The sequence below is a fragment of the Numida meleagris genome, chromosome 14 (genome assembly GCF_002078875.1).
Source record: "Numida meleagris isolate 19003 breed g44 Domestic line chromosome 14, NumMel1.0, whole genome shotgun sequence".
In the NCBI taxonomy this organism is placed as follows: Eukaryota; Metazoa; Chordata; class Aves; order Galliformes; family Numididae; genus Numida; species Numida meleagris.
In genome coordinates this window covers 10,459,098-10,473,792 of record NC_034422.1, presented here as the reverse complement: position 1 = coordinate 10,473,792, position 14,695 = coordinate 10,459,098, and the positions used below count along the sequence as shown (strand labels likewise).

Below are 14,695 nucleotides of genomic sequence, written 5' to 3'. Positions count from 1 at the left end.
CCTTCTGGCAGGGAGAGCTGGCGCTGCTGTAGACAGACGTGCTGGAGCTGCAGCGCCGTGAGAAGCAAAGAGACCAGAGCTCTTGCTCCCAGGCAGCAGCAGCAGAGCCTGCAGCGCGGCTGGAGGAGCGCGGAGCACCTGCAGGCAGCAAACACAGCACCTCAGCATCGCTGCGCAGCATCCCAGCCCAGCGTTGAGCAGAGCACACAGCCCACCACGGCCCAGAGCCCCCAAGGCACGGCACGTGCAGGACTGTGCCACCCACCCTGGCTTTCTCCGGTGGCCGTGGCATCCGCGGCGGGCTGCTCCGGCAGCACCATGACAACAGAGCTTCCTGCTCCCACCATCTGGTTTCAGTTGCACGCGGCTCCGCCAGGCAAACAATCCCCGCTGAAATTTTCCATGCCTGCAGCCTGCCTCGGGTCATGGGTTTTGTGTGTTTTTTGTTTTTTTGGTTTTTTTTTTTTTTTTTTTTTGCTTTTTTTGAGAGGCTTTCTGAGCGAGGCGGAGGGCGGCATGGCGCTCGGATGTAGTTTGTTGTTTGGAAAGGTTTTAAGGGAATAAAGCTCCTGGCGTAGCTCGTGATCAGAGTGACCCTTCCTGAAGGACTGGCTGGGGCCCTGCTCCCGCAGTGATGTTGGATCTTGTGAAAGCGACCCAGAGGGGCTGCCCCATCTGGAAATGGAGCAGCAGATGGCTGGATTGCTGCTGGCTCTGCTCCTGTGCAGCCCCCCAGCACCTGGGTGCCATAGGAATGCTTGGCTGGGGACCTGCTGCATGCCTGGTGGCATCTCAGGTGGCTTCAGCCGCCCGTGGTGCTGGGCCTTAAGTCATGGCCAGGAGCAGCATGGAGAAGCAATGCACAATAGGAGCCAGTTACTGTGGTCCGGTGGAAGGTGAGCAAAAGCACACAAGCTGGAGAAGGGACGGTGAGCAGTGGTAGGAAGGAACAAGGTGAATTTCCTGGCTGCCTTCTCCCGTGCTTTGCTGAGCTGAGCAGGGCAGCGTGGGCCCCTCCAAGGGAGGAGGTGGATTCGGTGTGGGTGGAGGTGAGTTTACGTACGTGGGAGCACTGAGCGTTGCAGGACAGGCACCCACTTGACCATCACCACCGAAGGTATCTGGGGTGATGCCTGACAGGCCCTCAGAAACGTCAGCATTAGTGCTCAAAAATCAAAGTCACCGAACCATAGATCATCCCGAGCTGGAAGAGGGGCCCACGAGGATCTCGCAGCCCAGCTCCTGGCTCCACACCGACCTACCCCGAATTCAAACCACGCTCCGATTCCTCGGCTCTCTCCGCCCTTGCCGGCCGCCCCTCCGCCTTCTTTCCTGCCCGGGGATTGCTCGAGCAGGGCGGTGGGCCGGCACCCAGCGGACCCACCAGGTGGCAGCCGCCCACCGCCGTGCGTGGAGGTGGGGCCGGGGCGGGGCGCGGCGGCGGTGTTGGTGCGGAGCAGGTGCGGGGCCGGAGCCGCGCGGACCCCCCTGGCCGCGCCCGCGGAGCCGTCGGGGCGCAGAGGTGAGCGGGGCCGGGGCGGGGGGGCTCCGGGGTTCGACGTCTGGGTGGGATTTCAACTTTCCCCGCTGCCGGCTGCAGGCCGGAGCGCGGAGGTTTCCCCCCGCTCCGCGTTGCGGAGCAGCCCCCGCCCTGGATCAACACCCGCGCGGACAAAGGGCGGTGGCGGCAGCGGGGTTGCGGGCGCGCCCCGGTCCTTCTCTTCCCGGTGACGGATGCGGAGCCGCGTGCGTGTCACCGCGGCCCTGTTCCCGTGGACGGCGCCGGGAGGGACCCGGCTGTGGGTCGGGGGTTTGGGGGGAGCAGCCCGTGAGCCCTCTGAGCGGGGTTTGGGGGACGCCGTCCTGGCTCACGGAGCAGCCCCCGAGCTGCAGATGGAGCGCGTGGCATCGCGGTGGTCCCGTGCCTGGGTTTTCCCCCGGGGAAGCGGACCCTGCGCATCTCCTCGGTGAGCTCCCGGAGCACCGGGGCTTCCCCTGAGCAGGGAGGTGCTGGGTAAGGTGCTGAGCAGCGGCACGCTCTAGTGTGCCCGGTGTGCCTTGGTTTGGGTTTCGACAGCGATCCTTCAAAAGGGGAGGGCGGGGGAATGCTGTGCTGGGAGTGCTGCGGTCCCCTTCACCTGGCTTCCAGGCACGGCACGGCTTCCTGCACAATGCCTGAAGCAGCACTCTGCAGCGCTGACCCCACCGCATGCTACAGAGCAAGGGATGTTCGTGCTCAGGAGGTCTGAACCCAAGGGAATGTGCCCAGTGACTTCCCCACCCTGCGCGCAGCTCTCCTGGGCTCTGCCAAGAGGCAGGATTCAGGCAGTGGAGGAGAAGCACAGGGGCTGCTCACTCATGGAATCATGAAGTTTGGAAAAGACCTCTCAGATCCTCAAGCCCAACCCCAGCCCACCCCTACTGTGCCCACTGCCCACGTCCCTCAGTGCCACATCCCCACGGCACTTGAGGTTCTTGTGCACCTCCAGGGTCGGTGACTTCACCACCACCTCCCTGGTCCCAGTGGGTCTCTCAGCAGGATGGAACCGGAGCGTTCCCAGTCCGCTGCCGGGCTCCTCACGCCTTCCTGCTTGCCACCAGGTCTCCCGGCAGGGCGCCTGCAGGATGGCGAGATGGCTGCCCCGCTCCACGGACCTGACCCGCTTCTGCCAGAAACTCAACCGAGTGAAGACCTTGGAGGCCGACATGATGGAGACGTCCTTCAACAGGTGCCTTTCCACCATCGACTTGACGCTGCTGGGCATCGGGGGCATGGTGGGCTCTGGGCTTTACGTCCTCACGGGCACCGTGGCCAAGGAGATCGCCGGCCCCGCCGTCATCGTCTCCTTCATCATCGCGGGCTTCGCCTCGCTCCTGGCTGCTCTCTGCTATGCTGAGTTTGGGGCCCGGGTGCCCAAGACGGGCTCGGCCTACATGTTCACCTACGTGTCCGTGGGTGAGATTTGGGCTTTCCTCATCGGCTGGAACGTGTTGTTGGAGTACATGATCGGGGGCGCGGCGGTGGCCAGGGCTTGGAGCGGTTACCTGGACTCCATCTTCAACCACAAAATTAAGAACTTCACCGAGACCCACGTTGGCGCCTGGCAGGTGCCCTTCCTGGCCCACTACCCTGACTTCCTGGCGGCTGCCATCTTGCTGGTGGCCACCGCCTTCATCTCCTTTGGGGCCAAAGTGTCCTCCTGGCTCAACCACGTCTTCTCGGCCATCAGCATGGGCGTCATCCTCTTCATTCTCATCATGGGCTTTGTTCTCGCGCAACCCAAGAACTGGGGTGCCCAGGAGGGAGGCTTTGCCCCCTACGGGCTGTCGGGCATCATGGCCGGCACGGCCACCTGCTTCTACGCCTTTGTGGGCTTCGACGTCATCGCAGCCTCCAGCGAAGAAGCCAGGAACCCGCAGAAGGCCGTCCCTAGGGCCATTGCATTCTCCTTGGGGTTGGCCACCGGTGCCTACATCCTCGTGTCCATGGTGCTGACGCTGATGGTGCCCTGGCACACGCTGGATCCTGACTCTGCCCTGGCTGACGCCTTCTATAGGAGGGGCTACTCCTGGGCAGGATTCCTGGTGGCCGCCGGCTCCATCTGCGGTGAGTGCTGATTTGTGGGAGGAGGTGGGAGAGCGTGGGGTCGGGAGCTGGGTCGGTCGGGGCCCACTCTCACGTGGAGCCCTTTTCTCTGCCCACCCCTCAGCGATGAACACGGTCCTGCTGAGCAACCTCTTCTCCCTGCCACGCATCGTCTACGCCATGGCCGAGGACGGGCTCTTCTTCCAGGTGTTCTCCCGGGTGCACCCACGCACACAGGTGCCCGTCATCGGCATCGTGGTCTTTGGGCTGCTCATGGCCCTGCTGGCCCTCGTCTTCGACCTGGAGGCTCTGGTGCAGTTCCTGTCCATTGGCACGCTGCTGGCCTACACCTTCGTGGCCGCCAGCATCATCGTGCTGCGCTTCCAGCAGCAGAAGGCGGATGGCCCCGCGCAGCCAGCAGGCAGCCAGCCCAACCCCGAACAGCGGGAGGGCCCTGCCGCCCCCGAGCTGAAGGAGTACGAGTCCTTCTCCGACAAGCTGCAGCTGGTGGGTAGTGACAAGAGCAAGGAGCACCGCGAGCCGGGGCAGCTGAAGGCAGCCTTCGAGCCCTACCTGGAGTTCCTCAGCGACTTCTACCCGGGCGAGGTGGTCACGGTGGCTGTGGTGACCCTGATGGTGTCCGCTGTGTGCCTGTGCTCCATCTTGGTGTTCGGCAACACCCACCTCCACCTGCCCACCTGGAGCTACTCCCTGCTGCTGGTCCTCTTCAGCCTGGGCTTCGTGCTCAGCCTCCTCCTCATCTGGGTGCATGAGCAGCAACGCAGCACCCAGACCTTCCAGGTGGGCACCAGGCTGATGTTAGGGGGAAGTTGTTGGGGGCAAATTCTTTATTCAAAGGGTATTGAGGCCCTGGCCCAGGCTGCCCAGAGAGCTGAGGGTGCCCCATCCCTGGCAGTGCTCCAGGCCGTGGATGGGGCCCTGGGCAGCCTGAGATGGTGGGGGGCAACCAGCCCAGGGCAGGGGTTGGGGCTGGGGGGCCTGCAAGGTCTCTTCCAACCCAATCACGCTGTGATTCTATGACTGGCGTGGGGTACTGGTGTCAGCAGCGTCACCTGGTGTGCAGGTGTGGTTGGGTGGGAGGTGGTCCTGTGGCACAGCCGTTGCTGGCAGCCCCTCACCGCTAGCTCCATCTCTTGCAGATCCCCCTGGTGCCCCTGTCCCCAGCGCTGAGCATTGTCCTCAACATCTATCTCATGCTGAAGCTCAGCTACATGACGTGGCTCCGCTTTGCCATTTGGCTCATCCTTGGTGAGTGCTCCTGGGACCCAGAAACAGTCTCTCCTGAGGAGAGGAAAGCACCTGCTGCAGGTCCTGGGACCTGATGGAGAGGCAGAGCCAGGACCTCTGTGCCGGGGCTCGTGCTGCTGGGTGGGCGTGCTGACCTCCTTCCCCCTCACTCCAGGTCTGCTCGTCTACTTTGGCTACGGCATCTGGCACAGCAAGGAGAACCTGCGGGAGCCGCAGCCACAGCGTGTCAGCGCCCGCTACGTGGTGTTCCCCAGCGGCAGCCTGGAGGAGACGGTGCAGGCGGTGCAGCCCAGCCCTCAGCCTGCTGCTGGGCTGCCGGACACCGACACCGCCGAGGCCAAGAGATGACGCCCAGGGGAGGGGGCCCTGCGGCTCTGGCAGTGCCCACCCCCCCTCCAGACCCCTCTGATCTGCCTGGCCCCTGTGCAGCGAGGGCTGCCCGGGTGCGGGGCTCCGTCCGGGGGTGCCCACTCTTCCCTGCGGAGCATGGGGAGGCTGGCCCCCTCCCTCCCAGCACTGGGGAGCAGCTCTCTGCCCCCAACCCCAGTGCCCGCCATGCTCAGAGGGAGCCTCGTCCCCACCCTGTTCCCCTGCGCCCACCCAGATGCCATGCAGCAAATCCCCTCTTTCCAGCCCATCCTCACCGCCCTGCATGGATGGAGGATGGGGACAGGCAGCTTGCCCACCCCAGCCTCATCCTGGCTCCTGCTGCAGCCCTGCTGAGCTCTGCGCTGCTGTTCCCTCTGCCTGCACCTCTCTGGGGCTTCTCCCCTTCAGTGCCAGCACTGAGAGGCACAAGGAGCAGCCAGGGCCATGTGAGCTGGGGAAGGGGCATGGCAGCGTGCAGGCAGGGACGTGGTTCGTAGGCAGGACCATGGGAACAGTGGCACAGCCCATGCCTTTCCCCTGTACCCCAGCAGCTGCCACACCTCTGGGCTTGGGTGCTGCCTTTCCCTGGCTCCCAATGGCTCAGGATGGGCTCAGTGGGTGCTTTTTGGTGTCATCCCCCCCCAGGTGCAGGTTTTGGAGGCTGCTAGAAGAGGCTGCCGAACCCCCCAGGCTTTGCAATGCAGCCCCCTGCCCTGCAGCATCCCTGCACCCTCCTGTGGGGCCATGCCCTGGTGGGAGCTGTTCCTATCCCACGCCTGGTCCCCCTGGGGGCTCTGCACCCCTGGACAGTGCCCATGTCCTGCTCCCCCCTGCAGTGTTGCTGCTGCCCAGCCCCTGCCCCGCTGCAGCCCTGCTTGGCACCTCTGTGTAGTGGTTGTGAGCAACGGGCTGACCTGGTCACCCCCATAAACGCTGGTTCTGCAATGGCTCTGGGTGCATGTGCTGCGTCCCCCTCATAGCCCACTTCTTCCCAGCAGTGAATGGGTTCTGGCCGGAGCCGTGGGCATGGGGCAGGGAGCTGGAGCCCTGTGGATGCATAAATGCATTGAGCCCCGGTGTCAGCTGCGGGGACAGGGCTGAGCAGAGCGGCGTCCTGGCTACTGGGACGGGGTCTGTAGTGTTGCCCCCCGAGCTGGGACCTGAGCTGAGAGAGCGTGCAAACCAGTGCGAATGACGTGAATTAAAGGCGAGCCACGGGATCCGCGCGTGGCCCCAGCACGGGCCTTGTTCTGCATTGTTCCAGGAGCTGTCGGTGCTTGACCGACCCAAACGCCGTCGTCAGAACGCAGAGAAACAATGCTCACCTGTCAGCTGATCCCTACAAAGCGATGGTGGCCGTGGGGACCACGTGGGCTGCGTGTGGGTGGGGAGTGACGTGGCTGCAGGGAATGAATGATGGGGATGCGATGAGCGGCGGCCTGGGAGGAGCGTGCCCTCTGCAGCACGGTTGGATTGGGCTTTCCTTACCCAGGGTTGCAGGATTGGTTGATTTTTTCCATCCCATCCCACGTCCTGCTGCGGTAACGTGCCCGACGCAGGAGCGGGACACGTATTAATTGGTTTGAAATTGCCCACCTCGTCATGCTCCTAATCATTTTTTTCTCAGTAGCCTGTGCTACCCAGGGAGCGCTGCCACAATCATCTGTTCCTTAAAAAAAATAAAAATAAAAATAAAAAAAAAAAACAGTGTTTTTCTGGGGCTCGTGGAAGCGGTCTAATCAGCCCAGCCGGATTGCGTGGGGATCAGTCTAATTGCAGTGCTGCAGGGCGAGCTATGTGGGTCAGAGCAGTGTAAGGGCTCTGGGAAACTGACACGGCTTTGGAGGTCATGGGGCAGCTCGCTCACGCTGGGCTCTGCTCGGGGCTGGTGTGGCCCGGGGGTGAGCATCCCCACCACACTGGGGCACCGTGCAGCACTGAGCTCTGGGGCCTTTTCCAACCATGTGGTTCTCAGCCATCTGCCACCCCCCAGCACAGAGGAGCTGCAGGGCTGGCTGCAAGTAATCCGCTCGTTATCCCACGTGAGCCTCCCCCCCCCCCTCCTGCACACACAGCCTGGAGGATGAGGTAAGCACTGTGCTCATCCCCAGCACCAGTGAATCTCCTCCTTCCCTGGGCCTGAGAAAGGCAGGACATGGAAAACTGGCACAGCCCCAGGTGCCTGCGTTCCCTCGTCCCCCCCCAAGGAGTGCTGGGGACGTCGGGCTGAATATTGCAATAGAAAGTGCTCGTAAAAACATTCTTCTATGCTGGTGGAACGGCTCGGAGTCGTGCTGCAGGCTGCTCCACTCCAGCCCTGCCCCAAGTGATGCTCATTAGTAGCTACCATAGCTGAATATTTTCTCATCACCAGCATGACTTGCACCAGAGCTGTTTCACGTGGAACTGGCCCCTGAGCCTGCCCGGAGCATGAAGGTTCACCTGGCAGAAACAATTGGAGCAGACATACAGTGCTGCAAGGACACAGGCTGCTGGTCCAGCAGCGAGGTGGAGAGGAGCAAGGCCGCAAGCAGACCCTAACCAAAACAAAAGCTGCTCAAAAATGAAGGAGAAATCATCACTAATGCCAACAGAGCTTAAAACGTGCAAGAGAGCTCTCTGAATGGTTTGAAGAGACAGTGGAGTCGTAGGCAAAGATGAGATTTATTATTTGGACATCTATAGGACGGTTTCCTTTAGGCAAAACATAATTGCATGGAGAGAGGATCCCCTGGGCTGTATGCAGGGAGCTGCTGGGTGATGGCAGACACATTGCAAGGAGGGGGAAAGGGTTAAAGCCACGTGCTGCTGTCAGTGCTGAATCACTGCTGAGTGCCTGCCCTGGTTCCAGGCAGCTTGCAGCATCCATCCTATGTGAAACTCAGAAAAGAAAGAGTGTGCATCCAGGAAATAACACCAGTCGTGACCTAAGATGGGGTCTTCACCCTGGGGAGCATGAGCTCCTCACAAGGCCAAGGAGCTGGGGAAGGAAGCAGCTGAGAATGAGTCACTGCTGCATCTGACAGCCAGTCCAGCAAAGGCAAGCCTGGCTGTTTGCAGGACAGCCTAAGAAAGCGAGCATCTGTTCACGGCACAGCTCAGGAGCCATCATCCATGGGGAAGGAAGCTCTTGCATGTGCTGGAAGAGACGCAGAAACGGGCAGAGCAGAAACCTTAGAAGTGAGCAGACAGGAAAACTGCCAAGTGACGGCAATGGTGAAGCAACCAACATTTCCACAGCTCCTGCTTCCTGCCCTGGGGTGTCCCTGTGTCCCTGGCTTGCTCAGCAGTACTGGGACATTAGGCAGAAGCAGCAGCCCCAAAGAGACTCACATTAAGCCACTGCATTACAGGAATTACCCAATGCTTTGGGCTGAGGCCAAGGCTCAACCGCTGACAGACTTTTCCTCTGCTGTTTTGTGTTCCCACCATGTCGGAGAAGAAGATTTGGGAGAAGTGCTTTCACAGCCTCACGCAGCTCTGCCAGCTCCTTGCTCACAGGAACGTCCTTAGAGGGGAGAATCACGGCAGGTAAGCAGGTGCGTGGTCTGATGTACCCTCCCTCAGAAGAAAAGGGCATTGCAACATTTGCTGTGTCCTCCCAGCCCAAATACAAAATTCTAACACAAGTTTGTGAGATCTGGGGCTGCCCGCATTACGGGTTGGTGTGAGATTCATCCGAGCAGCAGCATCCTGCTCCCTGGGCAAGGAGAAGAGCTGAGGTGATGGAGCAGCACAAGAATCAATGGAAGGTGCGCGTTCTCTCTTTTTAGCAATTAAAGTACTCGCTAATTATTTGGTCCTAATGGCATTAAGCAGCTACTGGTCTGAAAGAAAGCGTCTGCTCCTGAAGCAGTGCTCTTTGGTAGACTGCATGAGATGCCTTGTGCCTGAATCCCTCTGGCAGCACCTTGGTACTCACACAGCACACACTCAGCTTCTTCCCTCCCCTCCCCCTCCCCTCTGCTGTCACACTTACGGGCAGGTCCAGGACCTCCATGCCAGTGCCAGAATTTGCCCGTAGAGCTTTGAGGATCCCACAGCATCCTTCATTCTGCATGGGATTTCTCATCATCTGAAGTCAGGAAGAAAGCAGCAGGAGGATACACAGCAGCTCTTCCCATCCCCAGCATATTTTCCTTTGGCACCACGAGAGCTCCGGTTTGCCTCCTTAAACTGCACACTGCTTAGCACAAAACTGTCAGCCTCCTGCAGCAACAGCAAACCATCAGGCACACGCTAGAGCCTCCTCATAGCAAAGTTACTTACCTGAAGGATCCTCAGAGTCTTGTTTTCCTTCAGGCCATCTGCAAGTCGCAGTGCTCCTTCCACCGAAATACGATTATTGCTGCAGACAGATGGATGGCATGATTCACACCCCGAGGTTCTCCATGCCCACACAGCCAGGCTGATACAAGACACTGACTGCATGCAGTGCTCTGGCAAAGGATATGCAACCTCCTGTTTCGCCCAGCACTGAAAACAAGTCCAGAGGGAACTGGTGGAAGCTCCCTGCTACCATCTTTGTCTGCTCTTTTTCCTTTTGGTCATTTTTCTGGGGCAACATCCATCAGTTATAGTAACGACCACAAACTCGTTGAGGTCTCAGCTTCTTGGCCACCTTGCTTCCATTGCTGTGTCACCAACAGCATGTCTCCCTACAGGCCACGAGCTGAACAGAGGCCACGGTCCAATTCTTGCTCCAAACGTAACGTTTTTCTCTCCTACCTCACTTCTGTAGGGTTCTGGAGAATGGGAGAAAATGTGCAGCAGGACAAGTGTCTGACTCACCTTACGTTGAGCTCTTCCAGCACGTTGTTGGCTCGGAGAGCCTCCCCCAAGGCAGCTGCTCCACTGTTGCCAAAGCCATTGTAGGAAACATCCAGCACCTTCAGGAATACGTTTGCCTGTGGCGTGACACGCACATACCACTTAAAATCTTGTTACTCAAAGAAACTTCTTTCTTTTAGCGGAGGAAAAACTGGATATAGAATACAAAGCAACTTCTATACTGGTTTGTGCCTCAGAAGTGCAACGAAACAATTCGAAGCATTCATGATACCAAGTTTGACTCTAAAAAGGGAAAGAGCTAGAAGTGGAGAAATGAAAACATATGCAGTATGTCAGTAAACAATGAATGATTTTACTGTCTTGCTTCCAAGGTCTGTGTGATCCCAGATCATAGATGGCTGGTGGACAAACATCACATGATGACGTGGATGCTCGGACAAACAGACAAAGCTTCATGTGAGACTTCAGAATTTAAAAGAGTGAAAACATGTCCTACCCCCACGCCTTTGGCCAAAGCAACTGCCCCTTCACTGTGGAAATGGTTCCAGCCCATTTTCAGTTCCTTTAATCCAATGTTTTCTGCTATTGCCACTCCAAGAACTTCACCTTAGGAAAAACACACGATGCCAAACAGCTTAAGAGTTCAAACAATTAGCTGCTTTGCAAAGCAGGGAGCTTGGGTTAGTTTAGGTATTTCTCTGCAGCTGTCTGTGTTACATCTGGGCAAGCAATTAGAACTAGAAAATATTATTTTCTTTTATACCCTGTTTAGCACAGACACAAAGCAGAAGCTGCCAGACAATAAAGTGCATGTGTTCTCTGACTGCAGGCTCCAAATTCAGCCTGTGGAAGAGAAAATCCAGTCACCACGTAACAGAGCCATGCTCTGCTGCTCGAGCCTGAAGAGCTGACTGCACAGGCTCCTTCTCCAGTCCAGTGCAACTCTGAAAGCTGACACCAAGTAACAGGTATTGTCCCACAGGCTTTCTCATTCCTCCAACGCTCTGGCCTCCAGCCAACTGCAGTCTTCTGGTGGCAGAGAAACCAGCTCTGCTCTCTAGCCACCCCTAGAGCTCTGAAATCTGAAGGAACTTTCTCAGCAAATACTCTGCAAGCGTCTGATGGGGCAGGAAAGAAACGAGGTCTGTGAGCAGCATGGAAAAAAAAAAAAAAAAAGAAGCTGTGGCCATGCCTGAAGACCAGAAGACAGGAGAGATGTTTGGCTGAGAACAGCAGGAGGTCAGAAGCACAGGAGTGGAGAGAAAAGCAGGCACTGAAGCCTTCAAAGGTAATAATGGGAAGGGAAAGGAGAGGGGAGCCAGTGGCTGGAAGAGATGAGGATTATGGTTGCTTCTTCCCTCTCTTGTGAGCCAGAGAAGCCTACTGAAGACATGGAGGATCTTCAAGGAGGAGGCTCTAGCAGGTGAGATGTGTGATGATAAAAGGGTTGTAAAGAAGTAGGTGGAGAGAAGATGTGGATTTTTTTCACTGAAAACACAAGCAGGTTTAGGGAGGGAGAACGTGAATCTGACAGCATGGGAGAGCAGAAATTCCAGTTGCCCAGAGAGGTGGTGGATGCCTGTCCCTGGAGACATTCAAGGTCAGGCTGGACGGGGCTCTGAGCACCTAAACGAGCTGTAGATGTCCCTGTTCACTGCAAGGGAGTTAGAGCAGGTGGCCTTTAAAGGTCCCTTCCAACTCCAATGATTCTATGAAATTCAGTATCTCCATTTTCAAGCGTGTATCCATCACAGACAGTGTGGGAGGTGGAGGGATTTGGAGCGCTGCTGTAGGATGAAATCAGGAGGAAGGAGAGGATTTGCAGATCTTCATCCTGGAGGCAGTAGCAGAAGACATGGCTGCCATTGCCTAAGGACAGCCATAGACAGAGAAAATGAAGCGTGTGCCAGCCACGTGCAAAAAGTAAATGAGCATAAGGGATGAAGAGTTAAGGGTTAGCACTGACATCGTGAGCAGTGCTCTGCACAAGTGCTCCCCAAAGGTCTGAGGCAAGCAAGCGACTCCTCAAGCTGCACTGATAACTCCTGCAGCACCCCTCTCTATGTAAGGCATGCTGACAGCGCTTTACCTGCTTTGTCACCGAACTTGTTATAGCTCAGATCCAGAATTTCCACTTTGCTGTTTGCTGTGATGGCATCTGCTAAGTACTTTGCTGCTTGGTCATCAAATTCATTTCCTGAGAGCTGGAGGGCCACCACTGTAGTATTTTCTAGAAGCATGGCAGAAAAGGCTTTAGCTCCTTCAGTGCCCATTCTGTTGTCAGATAAATCAACAGCTGGGGAAGGAAAAAATCATCATCAGATCATCAAATGATACCATAACAGAAGCCAGGGAGGTGCCTGACCTCTGCACTGTAATGGCAGCAGTGCCAGACTCAGAACCTAAGAGTGGTGAAACTGCTCTAATAATGTATTTTAACAGGGAAAATAGAAGCCTGAATCCCTCTGCCCACCTGTATGTAGAATGAATTTCCCTAGCACGGAATTAATAGAACCCTAAACGTCTACCAAGGAATTCAACCACTAGAGAAGGAAAATAAAGAAATCTCACGTTCCTTGGTGTTTCACAGCACCAAACTTGACACTTCCACCTGTGATGACCTCCTGACAAAGCAGATTAGGGCTGCCTTAGCTGAAAGCTGTGTTCTATTCTCAGCTGTCTACACTGACCTTGTTCTTAGTGAATAACATATATCCTCCAGGGCTGCAGCCAGTTTGGCTTATGCAAAGTTCTGGCTGGATCTGAGGAGAGGCCTCAGAGCTGCTGTAAGAGTGGGATTGGTTAAGACCACAAAGAAAACAGCACAATTTCCTCCTCTACAGCAAAGCTGCCACCGGGGAACAGCAGGAAGGATGACACAAACCTGAAATGTAGCCGTTTTCTTTCAGCATTTCTGCAATTGCAGCTGCCCCTTCTCCCAGCAGCCAATTGTCAGCCAGGTCTAATGAGACAACAGAGGTATTGGCCATCAAGGAAAGAGCCAATGCCTTGGCACCCTGCAACAAAAAAAGGCCCTGCAGTGGGCTGCCCAAAGAGCTGTGGGTGCCCCATCCCTAGAGGTGCTCCTGGACAGAGTGGATGGGGTTTGGGCAGCCTGATCTGGTGGGACGTGTCCCTGCACATGGCAGGGGCTGGATGGGCTTTAAGGTCCCTTCCAACCTAAGCCATTCTGTGTGACTCTGCTCCCCAAAGACAGGCACCAGTTGCTGGTGCCTGAGATGGACATCTCTGAACTGAAGGACAAGCAGGAGGAGGTGGGTCCTCAGCACCTCCCTGCCACAAAAATGGGCTCTCTGACTCCTGGAACCTGAACCAGCAGCCCCTGGAAGGGGGGGGCTGATAAGGTTGGGGTCCTGGTGTGCAACCAGGGGTGGGGGGGATAACAGGGGGTATAACAGAGAAGGGGAGCAACAAAGGGAATGGGGCTGGAGGGATAACAGGGCAGGGGTGGGGGATAACAAGAGAAGATAATGGGAAGGGGAATGGAGGGGAATAAGGAAGAGGGGGTAATGGAGGGGGGAAGGGGGGAAAGAAGAATGGGCTGGGGGGGAAATGGAAGGGATATAGGGGATGGTGGGGGATAATGGGAGCATAACAGGGAGAGGTAATGGGATATGACAAGGGCTAAAAGAGGGGGAATAATGAGGGGAGGAATAGTGAGGATGGGGGATGATGGGGGGGATATAGAGGGTGGCAGGAGATAACAGGGATGGGGGATAACTAACGGGGGGGTTAGCAAGGGGAGGAGTAATAGGGATGGGGAAGACGATGTGAGGAGGAGTAATGGGGATGGTAAGTTAACGAAGGGTGGGGGGATGATGAGGGGAATAGTGGGGATGGGAGTGGGTGACGGGAGAGATAACGAGGGAGGGGGTAATACCGGGGGCAGGCATAGCGGGGATGGGGAATAGCGGGGATGGCAGAGCACGGGGTGGGGGCAGGAGGGCGGCCCTCACCCGAGTGCCCAACCCTCGGTGCCGCAGGAGGAGCGCAGGGCCGCGCGGGCCGGGCAGCAGGCAGGAGGCCGGGCGGACGCCGCATGCCCGGCACGCCGCCAGGTACGAGCTCCGCACCGGGCCGGGCCCGTCCTCCCGTTCTGCGGGAGAAAAGCAGAACGCGGAGCTCCCGTCCTCCGCTCCGCCGCCCGCCGCCATCTCCGGGCCCCGCGCTGTTGCCATGGCGACGGCGGGCGGCGGGGGCTCCGCGCTGTGCGGGGCGCTGCTGGACTACAAGACCGAGAAGTTCGCGCTGACGCGGAACCGGCGCGTGGGGCTGCTGCACCGCCTGCTGCAGCTCGCCGTGCTGGGCTACGTGCTGGGGTACGGCCGCCCCGCCGCGCCGCGCTGCTTCGTCCCGCGGCTCCGCGGCCCCGAGCCGGGCTCACCGCGCCGCTCGTCCGCAGGTGGGTGTTCGTGGTGCGGAGGGGTTACCAGGACACCGATGCCGCTCCTCACGTCTCGGTCGTCACCAAGCTGAAGGGAGTGTCCGTCAGCCGGGCGGAGGACGAGCGGAGACGGCTCTGGGACGCGGCAGATTTCTCGAGGCCCCCGCAGGTAGGCGAGGTGGGATTCGAACCGGTGTTCCTCCCGCGCCGGGATTCGAACCGGTGTTCCTCCCGCGCCGGGATTCGAACCGGTGTTCCTCCCGCGCCGGGATTCG

At 58.1% G+C, this 14,695-nt stretch overlaps 3 protein-coding genes across 14 annotated transcripts in view; 2 read left to right on the top strand and 1 right to left on the bottom strand.

Annotated features, from left to right (window-relative positions):
- SLC7A4 (solute carrier family 7 member 4) lies at window positions 1,398-6,904 on the top strand. Its single transcript, XM_021412916.1, has 5 exons — window positions 1,398-1,522; window positions 2,602-3,607; window positions 3,711-4,387; window positions 4,747-4,855; window positions 5,010-6,904. The coding sequence occupies exons 2-5, from the start codon at window positions 2,626-2,628 to the stop codon at window positions 5,201-5,203; spliced, it is 1,962 nt and encodes a 653-aa protein (XP_021268591.1). The 5' UTR covers window positions 1,398-1,522; window positions 2,602-2,625; the 3' UTR covers window positions 5,204-6,904.
- On the bottom strand, window positions 7,870-14,243 carry LRRC74B (leucine rich repeat containing 74B). 9 transcript variants are annotated; one of them, XM_021412881.1, is made up of 9 exons: window positions 13,993-14,226; window positions 12,900-13,032; window positions 12,105-12,245; window positions 10,512-10,621; window positions 10,016-10,131; window positions 9,494-9,572; window positions 9,204-9,299; window positions 8,585-8,732; window positions 7,870-8,204 (listed from the first exon to the last, which is right to left on the bottom strand). In XM_021412881.1, exons 1-9 carry the CDS (start codon window positions 14,212-14,214, stop codon window positions 8,152-8,154), a joined length of 1,098 nt encoding a protein of 365 aa, XP_021268556.1. In that variant the 5' UTR covers window positions 14,215-14,226; the 3' UTR covers window positions 7,870-8,151. The 9 variants fall into 9 exon arrangements, 7 of the variants coding, with proteins under 7 accessions (XP_021268556.1, XP_021268554.1, XP_021268553.1 ...); XM_021412879.1 differs by having other exon boundaries at window positions 7,870-8,363; window positions 12,105-12,311; window positions 13,993-14,209; XM_021412878.1 differs by having other exon boundaries at window positions 12,105-12,311; window positions 13,993-14,209.
- The window catches only part of P2RX6 (purinergic receptor P2X 6), an 8,153-nt gene continuing 4,573 nt past the window's right edge, over window positions 11,116-14,695 (top strand). The window contains exons 1-3 of one of the 4 annotated variants that reach the window (XM_021412887.1): window positions 11,116-11,303; window positions 11,390-11,438; window positions 14,439-14,589. In XM_021412887.1, coding sequence (XP_021268562.1) covers window positions 11,407-11,438; window positions 14,439-14,589 — 183 coding nt within the window. In that variant the 5' untranslated portion in view covers window positions 11,116-11,303; window positions 11,390-11,406. Of the gene's footprint in view, window positions 11,439-14,003; window positions 14,095-14,174; window positions 14,356-14,438; window positions 14,590-14,695 lie in introns of those variants that run through there. The other 3 variants (XM_021412886.1, XM_021412889.1, XM_021412888.1) reach the window with 3 other exon arrangements.